This window comes from Schistocerca piceifrons, chromosome 9, assembly GCF_021461385.2.
Source record: "Schistocerca piceifrons isolate TAMUIC-IGC-003096 chromosome 9, iqSchPice1.1, whole genome shotgun sequence".
NCBI classification, from domain to species: Eukaryota; Metazoa; Arthropoda; class Insecta; order Orthoptera; family Acrididae; genus Schistocerca; species Schistocerca piceifrons.
In genome coordinates, this window is record NC_060146.1 from 141163562 (window position 1) to 141181480 (window position 17919).

The 17919-nt window shown below is 43.7% G+C and overlaps 1 protein-coding gene across 1 annotated transcript in view; it reads right to left on the minus strand.

The window, feature by feature from the left end:
- Positions 1 to 17919, minus strand: part of LOC124716767 (open rectifier potassium channel protein 1) — a 259963-nt gene that overhangs the window by 71702 nt on the left and 170342 nt on the right. Inside the window, exons 5-6 of the mRNA XM_047243313.1 lie at positions 13999 to 14261; positions 219 to 510 (exon numbers count right to left, since the gene is read on the minus strand). Of these exons, the coding sequence (XP_047099269.1) occupies positions 219 to 510; positions 13999 to 14261 (555 nt within the window). The remainder of the gene's footprint in view (positions 1 to 218; positions 511 to 13998; positions 14262 to 17919) is intronic.

Here is a 17919-nt window from a genome sequence, read left to right on the forward strand (position 1 = left end):
GGTTAGGTACTCATACAGTAATTGGTTTCCGTGTTCTAATGTGTTGTAATGTGTTAAATAGGGAAAGTTTAATTATAACCACCCAGTTATATGCCAAATGAATGTGCATAGACGGGTATGAAGGTGGCGTTTCTGTGCCAGTGGTCAGCACTGTTTCAGCCGCCCCTTCTGGGGGTGGATCTTTTGGGGCTGCACGGACCCCCGGTCGACGGACTCACCGGCGGCGGCGTTGCTGAGCGCCCCCACGACGCGGGCCAGCAGCTCCGCGGGTCGGATGGCCGCCCTGGCCGTGGCGAACGTGGCGGCGCGGTCGATGCGGCCCAGGTCGGTCTCGGACATCACCCTGGGCAGCCGGCCGCGGCCGCCGCCGGAGCCCACGCCGCCCAGGAAGTCGGAGTTGGCGCGCCGGCGCAGGCCCGGGCTGCCGCCGGCGGTGTGCAGGCAGGGCTCCGAGCTGCTGCGGGTCCGCAGGGCGCGCGCGCACGCCAGCTCGTCGTCGCGGTACACCGGCTGTCGGCACACCGCACAGGTAAAACACTCTACACTGTACACTGTACACCACCCAGAGCCACCGGCGGAGGGCAACACGTTGTGGGGCCTAAAGTAAACCCACATTACGCTGTGGTTGACTGTCCACAGTATCAGTTTACCATATCTGGTGCTGGGCCCGTCACCTAATCACTCTACAGAAAGTTTAACTTAACGTTTCAAGTGGACGTTGTATGTCCCATGCCGCCAATGTTTAATTATCGAATTTTGTGACCCATTATCTTGGAAAATTTTTAAGACAACAACTTACAATTGAATGCACCTCTCTGTATACAGTGAACTAGAATTATTACTAAAATTGTATTATGGGGCATGTTATCATTTTTCCAAACACTCAATTTTTTGACAGAATTTTGTAAATAAATGAACATAAAAACAAAACGACTCAGGATATTTAAATTATTCTAGTTCCATATGTGTTGAATCTCGCACTTAGCATGCTGCGAAAAATTTCATGTCTCTATCATTAGTACTGTTTTAGAAAACAGTTTATTGCAAAAAATGTAGTTAGAGATATTGAGGTTTATTTATTACAAATTCTTATACACACTTCTGCGTCTTTTATGCACTAGAATTGCCCTGACCCATAGTCTGTGTCTTCTTCAGTGTCACAACAACCCAGTACTTGCCGCCTCCTTTTCTTTCTTGCTTCCTTTGTCATTTGCTGAGTACCTAACTCTACTTCATGTAAATGAAGCTCATGCAGTTCCCGCAGTCCTTCAGAGCTGTGTTCTGTCCCAATGTTACCCCTAACTTCTCCAGAACCTTAAGTCTTTCATAGTTCCCACCATTAAAAGGTATTACAGCATCAGACACTGCTAGCGTTAGAGTCATAATGCCAACAAATACATTTTTAGGCACACAGCACAACACAACGTTATTGAAAGACCCATTCACTTTCTGGTTTGATTGCCGTAATATCATTACTTTTACCACTGTCACCCGTTCCTAAAGTTACTTTCCTTTTCGATGCACCAGGGGGCATGGTCACTTCAGAAACATCATCGTGGTTTTCTTCACTGCTAGTGCCTGTATTTTCAAGTACTTCAGAAGAAAATGCAGGTCTCACATATGTTATCCGCAAATCTGCGTTTCTTGAAGCTACTTTCACGCTTAGTCATTTTATTTACGTATAAAAAGTAATAGAAGTTAGCTTACTACAAAAATAGCCGATAATCACACTACTTTCAACGAAAAATAGTATCATAAACAAAGGACTGATTAGTTTAATCGTAATGCCAACTTCTGAGACGTAGCAGTAGGCACAAAACAAAGTAATTCACAGCCTTCTTGACTGTGTAATTCCCAAGATATAACTGCTCAACTGTCGCAGCATATGCGTAGCTGCGAAACTTGACAGTTGCACTTCAACATTAAAAATATTATTTGAAGGCCTCACAATTGTCTGATTTTAATGTATTATATACCAAAATGTTCAGAAAGTCCAAACAACATTATGGAGGAGAAAACGGAAAATGCTAAATTTCAACGAATTGAACATGCAATGTCCTCTTAACCAACGTAACAATCCACTTATAGGGTTCCACAAGGCTCAATATTAGGTCCAATTATTGTTTCTATTATACATGAACGACGACACATCTGATACACAACAACTAAAATTACCTATTTTGCAGATGACATTAGTATTGTAATGAACCGAAACAAACACAGATCAACAGGAAGAAAATGGTGACAATGTTCTTAAAAGTATTACTGACAAGAAGAACACGGAAAGTGCCATCACCTTTCTTCCTAGGAAGCACATGCCTTAAGCAGATATCTACAAGCTGGTTGAGGGAGAGCAAGAGAAATCATTCTTATAGCACGTTTTTGAGAAATGAAGACTTCCTTTCTTAAAGATGAGATACCCCAGAACATTGTTCCACATCATATTATTTAATGAAAACATGTGAAATTCGTCAACTTACTGATTTGCTCCTCCCAAACGTTTTTCACAATTTGAAGCGCACATTTGGCTGAACTAGGTTGTTTTACGAGATCCAAAACGATTTTTTCTTCAGTTTAAATTCGCATCAATATGGACACCTAAAAATTTCGAAGTTTCCACACTATTTATTGTTTGTTCACCTTGTGTTAGATTTATCATTGGTGTGGTACTCCCACATGTTGTTCTAGATGTTCTCCCACGAACACACTTACCCTGTAACATCGATATGCTATGATAAGTAAATGTACTCATGTATATGTCACCACCATAACAGAATATGGCAAGTGTCATCACTGCGCTTCCTAGGGAAGTAGGAGAGGAGTCAAAACAAACGGCTTATGTGTAGGTACTCAACCTTTTCTGAGAAAACGACGGTTATGGTTTTCGAAGTACTTTCGAAACACTATTTGCCTTTTACCGCGCGGTACCCTCAGACGAAATTGTGGTTAGCATTGCGATTTCTGAATTTTGCGCCCTATTATGTTTTTCATTTATTTCATTTTTACTGTCTTCATTTATCTACTCTTGTTCGTAGGTTACTACACAAGTGTTTGTCAGTCTATGAGATATAAGGACGTTACATTAATTGTAAAATTACAACTGGATTTTACCCTAACAAGGGATACTCCCCATCGCACCCCCTCAGATTTAGTGGTAAGGTGGCCCAGTGGATACCCCGTCAAAACTGAACACAGATCAAGCATGAAACAGGGAGGTGGTGTCTGACAGTGTGAAAAAATAAGCAAAATGGAAATAGTGAAGAGTCAAGCTCAAGATGTCCAACATCGAGCAAATTTGAATACCCATGGCGTCGTAGTAATGTGGCTGTTTTTGTACTGCGAAAGTGGAGGTCCGCGTTCAAATCTCCTGCGTGCCTCACAATTTTTTTCACAAAATTATTAAATGTCTATCCGGTTATTGACGTATCTGTTCGCTGTATTCATATTTGTGTCTGTGTCGTGGTGTAACGTCCGTTTGCAAAAGTGAGATGTAAGGAAGGCACGTCCAGACCTATGTACCACCTATTTGTTATACACAAGTACCACATGTTACGACTCTTGCGTTCCGTTTTGGAAGTTTAGACTCTTGAATTGTTTTCTTGTAACACACAGTAGTTCGCACCTGTTTATTTGTTGGTTTCATTCCTGTGAGAGGTCTATGTGACATCCCGCCAGCTCTCACTATCCATCATATTTACTTGCGATGGTAAATATATTCTTATCACATGATTCATATTCCGTAATCAGTGTACGAGGTGTGTTTGGAAAGTTTTAAGAATGTATCCGCTACAGCTTACTGGTTTGGCGGGCAGGTACACGGAGGGTGGGGAGTGAGTCATTGCCTTGTCCTTGAACTCCCTCTGACAGGAAAATTCGTTTCCTTTATTCACTTCGTTTTGGCAGCTGGTTGAGTGCCACCAGTCTGTTAGGACTTGTTGCTGGATTCTGACTGTGTGAAAATGGACATAAAAACGGGGCAAAGAGTTTGTGTGAAATTTTGCTTTAAAACTGGGAAATCAGCTTCTGAGACTTACGAGACTTATGAGACTTACTATTAAAAACAGTTTTTGGAGATAATTGTATGAGCCAGTTAAATGTTTTTGTCTGGTTCAACAGATTCAAAACGGCCGCCAATCATTTGAAGATCAACCACGGTCCGGCCATCTTTGCACCTGAGAAATGAATGAAAATGTTGTGAAAGTTCGTGACTTAGTGCACTCTGACCGTAGACTTACAATTAGAAAGATGGCTGATGAACTTAATTTAAGTTTTTATGCAGTTTAGCCAATTTTAACTGAAGATCTGAACATGTGTCGAGTGTCCGCAAAATTCATTCCAAAAGTGTTGTCAAGTGACCAGAGACAATGCCAACTTGATGTGTGCCAAGATCCGATTAATCGGACTAAAAATGAAACAGATTTGTTAAATAGGGTAATTACAGGTGACGAATCGCGGGTATATGGACATGATCCTGAAACCAACGTACAGTCTTCGCAGTGGAAGCCTCCAGGTTCACCACGACCGAAGAAAGCACGCCAAAGTCGGTCAAAGTTGAAGATAACGTTGCTGTTTTTTTTCCATTCTACCGGTATTGTGGATCATGAATTTACCCCTGGAGGACAGACAATCAACCAGAAATACTACAAATATGTCCTCGAGCGTTTGCGCGAAAAGGTGCGGAAGAAAAGGCCTGCATTGTGGAAAGACAGGAGTTGGGTGCTACAGCGTGACAATGCTCCGGCTCATCGTGCCTTTTCCATGGTCGAATTTTGACCACTTTCAAAATTCCTGTGCTTCCACAACCGCCAAATTCCCGTAATTTGCCCCCTGCAGACTTCTACCTGGTGCCTAAACTGAAATTTTCACTGAAAGGTAAGCGATCTGAGTCGATTGAAGACGTCCAGGCAAATACGGAGAGAGTCCTTAACACACTTCAGGAAAAGAAATTTCCACGAATGTTTCCAAAAGTGGGAGCACTGCTGGAGTCAGAAGGGGACTATTTTGAAGGAGATACAACACAGTAGTATGTAAGTACCACCACTGTACAGTTTCAACCCATTCTTGAAAATTTACAATCACACCTCGTATAGTATGACAATTGAAAAAAATTACAGATGGAGAACAGACACATTAAAGAGCGGAAGGAAAGTTCATAATTTTATGAATAAAAATGGCGCACGAGGCAGATTTGAACAAGGATCTCCCGCTTCGCAGTCCAACACCGTGATCACACAACCACGACGCTGTGATCCTTCCACTTTGCTTGATGTTGCATATCTTAAGCATGGTCCATTCATTGTTTCGATTTTGCTTCTTTTTTCCTGTTTTCATGCTTGATCTGTGTTCAGTTCTTGATAGGCTATCCAATGGACCATTTCACCACTAAATCTGAGGGAGGTGCGAATATATATATATTGTGTGTTCTGAGGTTTCATTCTTATATCAACTCTTCCCCCCATGAACCATGGACCTTGCCTCAGCGATACAGATAGCCGTACCGTAGGTGCAACCACAACGGAGGGGTATCTGTTGAGAGGCCAGACAAACGTGTGGTTCCTGAAGAGGGGCACCAGCCTTTTCAGTAGTTGCAAGGGCAACAGTCTGGATGATTGACTGATCTGGCCTTGTAACAATAACCAAAGCAGCCTTGCTGTGCTGGTACTGCGAACGGCTGAAAGCAAGGGGAAACTACAGCCGTAATTTTTCCCGAGGGCATGCAGCTTTACTGTATGATTACATGATGATGGCGTCCTCTTGGGTAAAATATTCCGGAGGTAAAATAGTCCCCCATTCGGATCTCCGGGCGGGGACTACTCAAGAGGATGTCGTTATCAGGAGAAAGAAAACTGGCGTTCTACGGATCGGAGCGTGGAATGTCAGATCCCTTAATCGGGCAGGTAGGTTAGAAAATTTAAAAAGGGAAATGGATAGGTTAAAGTTAGATATAGTGGGAATTAGTGAAGTTCGGTGGCAGGAGGAACAAGACTTCTGGTCAGGTGAATACAGGGTTATAAACACAAAATCAAATAGGGGTAATGCAGGAGTAGGTTTAATAATGAATAGGAAAATAGGAATGCGGGTAAGCTACTACAAACAGCATAGTGAACGCATTATTGTGGCCAAGATAGATACGAAGCCCACACCTACTACAGTAGTACAAGTTTATATGCCAACTAGCTCTGCAGATGACGAAGAAATTGAAGAAATGTATGATGAAATAAAAGAAATTATTCAGATTTTGAAGGGAGACGAAAATTTAATAGTCATGGGTGACTGGAATTCGAGTGTAGGAAAAGGGAGAGAAGGAAACATAGGTGAATATGGATTGGGGCTAAGAAATGAAAGAGGAAGCCGTCTGGTAGAATTTTGCACAGAGCACAACACAATCATAACTAACACTTGGTTTAAGAATCATGAAAGAAGGTTGTATACATGGAAGAACCCTGGAGATACTAAAAGGTATCAGATAGATTATATAATGGTAAGACAGAGATTTAGGAACCAGGTTTTAAATTGTAAGAGATTTCCAGGGGCAGATGTGGATTCTGACCACAATCTATTGGTTATGAACTGCAGATTGAAACTGAAGAAACTGCAAAAAGGTGGGAATTTAAGGAGATGGGACCTGGATAAACTAAAAGAACCAGAGGTTGTACAGAGATTCAGGGAGAGCATAAGGGAGCAATTGACAGGAATGGGGGAAATAAATACAGTAGAAGAAGAATGGGTAGCTTTGAGGGACGAAGTAGTGAAGGCAGCAGAGGATCAAGTAGGTAAAAAGACGAGGGCTAGTAGAAATCCTTGGGTAACAGAAGAAATATTGAATTTAATTGATGAAAGGAGAAAATATAAAAATGCAGTAAGTGAAGCAGGCAAAAAGGAATACAAACGTCTCAAAAACAAGATCGACAGGAAGTGCAAAATGGCTAAGCAGGGATGGCTAGAGGACAAATGTAAGGATGTAGAGGCCTATCTCACTAGGGGTAAGATAGATACCGCCTACAGGAGAATTAGAGAGACCTTTGGAGATAAGAGAACGACTTGTATGAATATCAAGAGCTCAGATGGGAACCCATTTCTAAGCAAAGAAGGGAAAGCAGAAAGGTGGAAGGAGTATATGGAGGGTCTATACAAGGGCGATGTACTTGAGGACAATATTATGGAAATGGAAGAGGATGTAGATGAAGATGAAATGGGAGATATAATATTGCGTGAAGAGTTTGACAGAGCACTGAAAGACCTGAGTCGAAACAAGGCCCCCGGAGTAGACAATATTCCATTGGAACTACTGACGGCCGTGGGAGAGCCAGTCCTGACAAAACTCTACCATCTGGTGAGCAAGATGTATGAGACAGGCGAAATACCCTCAGACTTCAAGAAGAATATAATAATTCCAATCCCAAAGAAAGCAGGTGTTGACAGATGTGAAAATTACCGAACTATCAGTTTAATAAGTCACAGCTGCAAAATACTAACACGAATTCTTTACAGACGAATGGAAAAACTAGTAGAAGCCAACCTCGGGGAAGATCAGTTTGGATTCCGTAGAAACACTGGAACACGTGAGGCAATACTGACCTTACGACTTACCTTAGAAGAAAGATTAAGGAAAGGCAAACCTACGTTTCTAGCATTTGTAGACTTAGAGAAAGCTTTTGACAATGTTAACTGGAATACTCTCTTTCAAATTCTAAAGGTGGCAGGGGTAAAATACAGGGAGCGAAAGGCTATTCACAATTTGTAGAGAAACCAGATGGCAGTTATAAAAGTCGAGGGACATGAAAGGGAAGCAGTGGTTGGGAAGGGAGTAAGACAGGGTTGTAGCCTCTCCCCGATGTTATTCAATCTGTATATTGAGCAAGCAGTAAAGGAAACAAAAGAAAAATTCGGAGTAGGTATTAAAATTCATGGAGAAGAAATAAAAACTTTGAGGTTCGCCGATGACATTGTAACTCTGTCAGAGACAGCAAAGGACTTGGAAGAGCAGTTGAATGGAATGGACAGTATCTTGAAAGGAGGATATAAGATGAACATCAACAAAAGCAAAACAAGGGTAATGGAATATAGTCGAATTAAGTCGGGTGATGCTGAGGGAATTAGATTAGGAAATGAGGCACTTAAAGCAGTAAAGGAGTTTTGCTATTTGGAGAGCAAAATAACTGATGATGGTCGAAGTAGAGAGGATATAAAATGTAGGCTGGCAATGGTAAGGAAAGCGTTTCTGAAGAAGAGAAATTTGTTAACATCCAGTATTGATTTAAGTGTCAGGAAGTCATTTCTGAAAGTATTCGTATGGAGTGTAGCCATGTATGGAAGTGAAACATGGACGATAAATAGTTTGGACAAGAAGAGAATAGAAGCTTTCGAAATGTGGTGCTACAGAAGAATGCTGAAGATTAGATGGGTAGATCACATAACTAATGAGGAAGTATTGAATAGGATTGGGGAGAAGAGAAGTTTGTGGCACAACTTGACCAGAAGAAGGGATCGGTTGGTAGGACATGTTCTGAGGCATCAAGGGATCACCAATTTAGTAAAATGGCTCTGAGCACTATGGGACTTAACATCTATGGTCATCAGTCCCCTAGAACTTAGAACTACTTAAACCTAACTAACCGAAGGACAGCACACAACACCCAGCCAACACGAGGCAGAGAAAATCCCTGACCCCGCCGGGAATCGAACCACCAATTTAGTATTGGAGGGCAGTGTGGAGGGTAAAAATCGTAGAGGGAGACCAAGAGATGAATACACTAAGCAGGTTCAGAAGGATGTAGGTTGCAGTAGGTACTGGGAGATGAAAAAGCTTGCACAGGATAGAGTAGCATGGAGAGCTGCATCAAACCAGTCTCAGGACTGAAGACCACAACAACAACAACATATTAATTCTTATATTTTATTCATATGTTTATACTTCAGGAAGATTTAGTGCGTTACCTTGGATGACGCCAATTGTAGAAAACTACGAAATATAGATATTCCGAACACCACGAGCATTGTGCGAACGCTGGTTTGCCACATCAACCTTTCTTCGTACGAATCTCACTCGGGAAAGAAAAGACGTTAACACTGCTGAAGATTTCGCGTGTTCGCAATAATTTCGTGGCCAACCATACACAGCGGATCACTTTTCCGAAAAGTGGCGCTTGCAATTGATTATGAATGAAGATGCAGTACAGGAATTTCACCGAAACCAGTTTCATATAATTTTAAACGCATTCATCTGGCATACAATTAGTACACGAGTAAGGACAACATAATACCAATAGACACTTGAAAATATTTTTATAGTTATCTTCTACAGACTTTGGTATGTAAATGAAAAACGAAAATAAAAGAAATAATCGAGTTTTGAACACGGGGTGCAAAGTTACGAAGTGGCGGCGCTAACAACTATGCCATCACCATCATCTTGTCTGGGGAAATCGCGCGGTAAAGGGCACATAAAGTAACTGAAGATACCTCGAAAAATTTGACCCCCGATTCTTTAGAAATGGTCGAGTACCTACGACTAAGCTGAGACATGTGTTCACTTAATTTTACCTCTCTTCCACTCATTGACGTTTCTAGGAAACCGCGTTATGGCACTTACCGTGTTTTCGTCGTGTGTGCTTTTCTGCGAACAGTCTCAATTTACAAAAGACTCAGCGTATTCAGTTCTGCACATCTAGAAGGACTAGACTAAGGATAAGCCAAACACGAGGTGGAGAAACAATAAATAGTGTGGAAACTTCATAATTTTTACGTGTCCATACTAGTGCGAATTTAAACTGAAAAAAAAAAAAAAAATCGCCGGCCAAAGTGGCCGTGCGGTTAAAGGCGCTGCAGTCTGGAGCCGCAAGACCGCTACGGTCGCAGGTTCGAATCCTGCCTCGGGCATGGATGTTTGTGATGTCCTTAGGTTAGTTAGGTTTAACTAGTTCTAAGTTCTAGGGGACTAATGACCTCAGCAGTTGAGTCCCATAGTGCTCAGAGCCATTTTTTTGAAAAAAAATCATTTTGGAACTCCTAAAACAACCTAGTTCATCCAAATGTGAAATTCAGATTGTTAAAAACCTTTGGGAGAAGCAGATCAGTAAGTTGACGAGTTCTGCATGTTTTCATTCAATAATGTGATATGGAATAATGTTATGGTGAGTATCATCTTTAAGAAAGGAAGTCTTCGTTTCTCAAAAATGTGTTATGAGGGTAGTTCAGGAAGTAATGCCCCACATTTTTTAAAAAAGCCATTAATATACACAGACGAGTGTCCTTGTTGCTGCTGTACATATGATCTTTGTTCTGTTCCCCGGTGAAGTATCGAATCGTTCTGGCAGATGGTAGAGCCGTAGTACAGCGTCAAAATCGCGTCTACGTATGACTAACGTTACAAGTAGGGTGCTATTATTGTATTCTTGTGTGCAGAAAAACGAACCGTGGTGAACATCAACAAACGTTTGTGTGCACTATATGGCAATGTTGCAGTTGACAGGAGTGCAGCTGGGTGATGGGTAAAGAAATTTACAGCCTCAGGAAATGCAGAAACAGAGCTCTGTAGTCAGCCACGCTCGGAACGTCCTGTCACGGCCACTGCTCCAGACATGCCGAATCGTGCAGATGCCATTATTCGTTCCAACCGGCGCACCACAACTCGAAAATTGGCCCTACAGTTGTCAGTCACCGGTGTAAGTGCGTCTGCAATGACTGAGACACTCTGATATTCAAAGAGGTGATCACTATGGGCTCCACGAATTCTCACAGCTGACCACAAGATTCAAAGAAAGGCCATTTGATCTGAATTGTTGCAGCGTTTTGAGACCGACGTAGAGGCCTTTCTGTCACGGATCGTTACGGGGGACGACAACTGGGTGCGCCACCTTGCGCCGGAAACAAAAAGACAGTCCACGGAGTGGCATCATCCTCATTCACCACAAAAGAAGAATTTCAAGACAACACCCTCTGCTGGAAAAGTCATGGTGACAGTCTTATGGGATTGCGACGGCGTCATTCTCGTGGATCTGATGCCAAGAGGGTCAACCGTCAATTCAGAGGCATTCGTGAAGAATCTGAATAAGCTTAAACACCGTTTCCGACAGATTCACTCAGACAGCGATCCAGCAGAAATCTTGCTCCAATACGATAATGCACGCCCACACACGTCTGAGAACCCGGGAACACATCGTCAACTTGGGTTGGACATCACTGCCTCATCCACCCTTCAATCCAGACCTGGACACCCTCAGACTTCTGTCTCTTTGGGCAGCTTAAACATTCTCTACGGTGAACACACTTTGAAGATGACGAGAGTGTCAGTCGTGCAGTGAAAACATGGCTACGCCTAAGGGACAAGAACTTTTACCAGCAGGGAATACATGCTCTTCCACAACGTTGGCGTACGGGCATAGAACTTGATGGGGACTACGTAGAAAAATAGGACATGTCATGACGTGTTGATGTGTATTGTCACCAGATTCTGACTCTTAGAAATAAATATGTTCTGAGAAAACAATTTGGGGCATTACTTCTTGAACGACCCTCGTATACCAGTGAACTGCTATGCTCACCCTCTGTCAGCTTGAAGACATCTGTTTAAGGCAGGAGTGTGTAAGGTTTATTAGCCTACCTGGGTCACACTGGAAGAAGATGAGTAATTTTGGCCGCCCATAATATACTTAACAGAAACAGTAACTGCTGAGAGAGGAAAAAAAAGTAAAGGAACTTGGAATGATTTTCCTATTGTTTATATGCGATTTCATTACTTTCATAACTTTCATAACTTTACAAAAACGGAATGTAACAAATTTTTTATCCGGGTGTGATAGGTGCGCTCTTCTTGGACCAAGTGATACTTGCTTTGGCCCACATGCGGTTCGCCGGCCGCGGGGTTTACACCTATGGATTAAGGGGAGGGGGGGGGGGTGTTGGAGGGGTATTGTTTCGGGGAGGAGACCAGACAGCAAGGTCATCGGTCTCATCGGTTTAGGGAAGGACAGGGAAGGAAATCGGCCGTGCCCTTTCAAAGGAGCCATCCCGGCATTTGCCTGGAGCGATTTAGGGAAATCACGGAAAACCTAAATCAGTATGGCCGGACGCCACATTGAACCGTCGTCCTCCCGAATGCGAGTCCAGTTTATGGTTTAAGAACTTTGGTATTTACAGTATATTTATTCTCTCATGAAGTTTGTTGTAAGTAATCTACTGCAATTCAAACGGGACAATGACGTACATAATACAATACCAAAAGAAAAACTGGTATTCAGTATTCCACAATAAGCAAAAGGTCTTGCAGCTTCGTGAAGAATTTACTATTTTTGCTATTGAGATGCTGGACTGAACTGGGTAAAATCCCTTTATCTAGGAAATGAGGTTTTTCTGATGAAGCAGCCTTCCGCACAGGTTAATCGGCACAACATTCGCATCAGAGATTCAGAACCCCCACATTTTTCGGTAACTTGCCATAAACAGCGAAAAAGTGAAGTGTGTGCTGATGAAAGGCAGCATAGTTGGACCATTCTTCTTCATCGGTTAAACAGTAACACGAATTGTTTATCTGGACATGCTCGAGCAATTTTCTGTCCCTCAGATTCTCCCTCTTCAATAAAATGTGATCTTCCAGCAGGATTACTGGCCATCTCCACAGGAATAATGTGGATGCAATGACCCCCTTCACCCCCGACCAACTTGTGGACACATGGGTTGCGACAGAGCATCTTTTACAAGTTCTACCGATTAGGAAAGAAACCTATGTAGAAGTCTATTAATTGTACAAACATTTTTAGGTACTTTACATGATGCCACAGACGGCAAGTATCTATGTCTCATAGTTCTTTTAATTGCACTTGGAAATCAGAGAGGTTTTTGGACGACTTGTACAACTCTCTCAAAGAAAAAATGCAAGCGATGAGGGCACATGGCTCGTGACTGAGTTCTGTCATTGGCTTCTCGAGACGAGAACAACAGTGTACTTGAGTCAGCGTGGCAAAATTTTGTGCCCCATTGTAATGCAGATTACACAGCAAGTTAAAGTTGTTGCTATAATTTGCAAGCTGTTTATGTCAATGAAAAGCTTAATACTTTCTGACCATTACTGCGCTTGTGGAGTGCCTGGACAGAACGAGAATGGACTGAAGTCTTCCTAGAGAACAAAATCCAGCATGTTTTCCTTAATGGGAAGATATCAATGGAGGCAACAATAGTGCCAGTTGAATCTCAAGATAGTGTGATTAGATTGTAAATCATCCAACTGCCAGTCTCTGGAGTTGATAATGATAGTGCATGTCAATCATAGTACGATGGCTGGTTTAGTTGATGCAATAAATATGGTGGAGATTTTTTACTGGCATTCATTCAAAACTTAATTGAATGTCCTGTCTTTGCCTTAGCGAAAGGCCATGTTTCTCATTTGCTAGAAACAACTCTGACAGGGACATCGACGGGACACCAAAAGTACAGGTTATGAGTATCTACTGGGCTCAGCGGTGACCATCTGGGGTGAGAGACTCAGTGATTGCTTCTCCCAAGAAGACAACCTCTGACTGTGGACCAAGGATGATTCAGCTTTAACGTCCTGCAATCAACGTGGACACTAGTAGAAATTTGGGGACAGAAACTGGCCGTATCGTTTTTGGTAAAACCATCGCACCACTTGCCTTAAAACGTTTAGACCACCTACAAGAAACCTAAATTTGAATCTTCAAATGGCGATGTGAGATGAAGTCCAGTCCAGTATTCTGCCACTTTACTGCCTCACTCAGTAGTCCCTTAGATATGAACAGAGTGAATAGAGTGGAGCCATCCTCAACATAATAAGTGATGTCTTCAGAGGATTATGACAGGACTGTACGTAAAACCTAAAGCAATGTACCACCTGACTTTGCCTACAGTTCAATGTCAAAACCAGTCAACCATTTAGCTCTGCTTGCTGCTCTGAGTAGAGTGTCAACGAAGGGATCATAGCTCTGGGAGGTTAGTGAACATTATTCTTACAAAACACTAGTTGTACCAGAACTGGTGACGGACCTTGAGCTTCTGGAGGTACATCTCGTTGATGACCCTGCGCAGATAGACGGCGTCCTTGGCGATGCCGTGCCAGAGGCGCGCCTGCGTCACTTTGAGGTTGTGCGCCAGCTTGTGCTCGAGCCGGGCCATCCGCTTGGAGCGCATCGCGCGCGTGATGAAGCCCAGGATCATGACCAGGTAGCCCAGCCCGAAGATCACCCACACCAGCAGCATGATTTGGTACAGCAGGAACCAGCCCGTCTGGAAGCCCATGTTTGTCTGTCCTGCAAAACAGGATGAAGCCAATTGCAACATGAGCATGGGACACACAATGAAGCCTAGTATCACCACCAGATAGCGCGGTTCAGTTAATATTCCACACTAGTGGAACTATCTAGAACTGTAGAGAGAGAGAGAGAGAGAGAGAGAGAGAGAGAGAGAGAGAGTGTGTATCCAAGTGGGCACCCTTTTCCTCCATTCTGGAGGGAACAACTAAAGTTTTGGTAGGTGGTGGTGGTGGTGGTTAGTGTTTAACGTCCCGTCGACAACGAGGTCATTAGAGACGGAGCGCAAGCTCGTGTTAGGGAAGGATTGGGAAGGAAATCGGCCGTGCCCTTTCAAAGGAACCATCCCGGCATTTGCCTGAAACGATTTAGGGAAATCACGGAAAACCTAAATCAGGATGGCTGGAGACGGGATTGAACCGTCGTCCTCCCGAATGCGAGTCCAGTGTGCTAACCACTGCGCCACCTCGCTCGGTTTTTGGTAGGTGTTCACCTGGATGCTGAATAGTATTTATTTAGCATATGGCATCTAAGTATATTTCAGTGCTGAACTACATGACATTATTTCTATACACTTAATACTTAATCGCAAGCAAACATGTAGTCCCTCTATATACTTGACAGAATTTGGGGTTGCCATTAGAAATTCCTCATAAACGCCTCCACATGCTCTTCTCTGATGTGTTTGATAGTTTTTCTCAGTGCGCTGTATTCAAAATTTAAAAAGTCTATCTGCGTATTTTCCATTACACGTTCCACTCGGTTGAGAGGGTCGATCAAACCATGAAATAACTGGCGTGGTTTCGAGGTATTTTGAAGCCACACTCCTCCAGGAACTGGTAATGTTAAGCCCAGTGAGATTGTCTGCAAGTTCAGTAGGAGAGTGTGTATCGATTTTAAGGTCAGCAGTGTCAGAATGCAACGACGATCCACGTTTGCTACGATCTTGTTGTGTTCCCTGATCAAGGATTCTTTCCTTCACAATCTTGGGATTGGTATGTGACTCATGATAGCCAGTCAGATGGTGGGAGTATACCTAACTGTTCCTGAAATAATACACCCAGCATTATTAAGTTGGACACAAATTTTGTTTCCTCGAGTGCTGATCAAACATGTCGGTGCGCAGTATTCTGCTGTGGCGCGTACCAGGCTCAAAGCAAAAGTCTGCAGAGTTGTCGTTTGTGGTGCACATGTGGTTCGATAAGTTTTTGGACGACAGTACCTCTTGTCCCCATGTGGCAGTTTTTGTGAGGTGCGATTTCAAAGATAGGGCTATATCCAGAGCCATAGTAGTGATATCAGTATCTGTTTGTACTTCATCATCATCCTTGGGTTCTCAAGTACTGAGCTAATAAGGAATCTGCTCTTTACCTTATACCTGCCATCTATTTCACTCCCTGACCATCCTGTGATCCTATTGTTGGGGTCCCCTCACCACTGACGCCCTCGAAAGCCGACTTCCACTGGAATAGGATATTCAGTACTAGATCCATTCGCCCACACCTGAGCCGTGTTTATGCAGCTGATGCTGTGATCAGCTGTCATCTTTATCGCCAACCCATACCAGGTTCAAATGGCTCTAAGCACTATGGGACTTAACATCTGTGGTCATCAGTCCCCTAGACTTAGAACTACTTAAACCTAACTAACCTAAGGACAGCTTGATAAAAAGGGGAGAAGTGAAAACAAGTATGCCACCTCACAATGGAATAATGTAAATGTTGGAAGGACCTGTCAAGAGAAAGGCTAATGTCGTCTTGACTAAGACAGTTATTGCATTGAAACTTCCTGGCAGATTAAAACTGTGTGACGGACCGAGACTCGAACTCGGGACCTTTGCCTTTCGCGGGAAAGCGCTCTACCATCTGAGCTACCCAAGCACGACTCGCGTCCCGGCCTGCCAGCTCTGCTTGTGCCATTACCTCGTCTCCTGCCTTCCAAACTTCAGAGAAGCACTCCTGCGAACCTTGCAGAACTAGCACACAGTTTTAATCTGCCAGGAAGTATCATATCAGTGCACACTCCACTGCACAGTAAAAATCTCATTCCGGTTATTGCATTGTTTAAACAAATGAATCAGATACAGCTGTTATGGAGAACCGGTAGTGCTTCTGTTGCTTCAGAGACTGAACAGATTAGTGTAGCCCCTCATAGTGACAACATCAGAGCTTGCTCTTGTAATTTGAGTGGCAGTTGGACACAGGATGGGCAAAGACACGAGATCATTTTTTTGGACATCCCAGGGCTGAAATAGTGCATGCATTGCGCTCTTCAGTGACCTAGTTAACGTCAACTTTACTGGTGTTTTATAGTTATAGAAAATTGGTGCAACATAACACTGTTCTACAAATTTGGAAAAGTACAGCATTATGATGAATACTATGTGATTTCTTTTTTGGTGAGGAAGGGGATTGGCAAATAACTCAAAAATGATGGTGAAATGTACTGACTGACTGGGTTTCGGTTGTGGGATCAAGTATAAAACATCTTAAGTGCTTCTCTTTTACACCTCATTTGGGCACAGTATTGCACGAGCAGCCCTAACTATGACAGCATTTTAGTGACACTTTATATTCCAGCTGATCATACAGATGCAACAAATCATCGAGCCGTTCTTTGAAATGTTTTGCTTAGAAATCTTTTTCTAGAGACGGACAAACAAGGAATGCTTCGTCTGCGAGTGCAGAAAGTATATTGGCGTTAATGGTTCTTTACTAGCTACAATTGGAAAAGCAAATGTGTGATTCTAATGTCAGTTTCGCATTTAGTGGCACAAGATTAAGTAAGTCTCCATAGCATTTTGTGTACTTAGTGTTAAAACATGATCAGGACGAAAGGCAGTCTAGTAGAACCAAATACATCATACACTCCTGGAAATGGAAAAAAGAACACATTGACACCGGTGTGTCAGACCCACCATACTTGCTCCGGACACTGCGAGAGGGCTGTACAAGCAATGATCACACGCACGGCACAGCGGACACACCAGGAACCGCGGTGTTGGCCGTCGAATGGCGCTAGCTGCGCAGCATTTGTGCACCGCCGCCGTCAGTGTCAGCCAGTTTGCCGTGGCATACGGAGCTCCATCGCAGTCTTTAACACTGGTAGCATGCCGCGACAGCGTGGACGTGAACCGTATGTGCAGTTCACGGACTTTGAGCGAGAGTGTATAGTGGGCATGCGGGAGGCCGGATGGACGTACCGCCGAACTGCTCAACACGTGGGGCGTGAGGTCTCCACAGTACATCGATGTTGTCGCCAGTGGTCGGCGGAAGGTGCACGTGCCCGTCGACCTGGGACCGGACCGCAGCGACGCACGGATGCACGCCAAGACCGTAGGATCCTACGCAGTGCCGTAGGGGACCGCACCGCCACTTCCCAGCAAATTACGGACACTGTTGCTCCTGGGGTATCGGCGAGGACCATTCGCAACCGTCTCCATGAAGCTGGGCTACGGTCCCGCACACCGTTAGGCCGTCTTCCGCTCACGCCCCAACATCGTGCAGCCCGCCTCCAGTGGTGTCGCGACAGGCGTGAATGGAGGGACGAATGGAGACGTGTCGTCTTCAGCGATGAGAGTCGCTTCTGCCTTGGTGCCAATGATGGTCGTATGCGTGTTTGGCGCCGTGCAGGTGAGCGCCACAATCAGGACTGCATA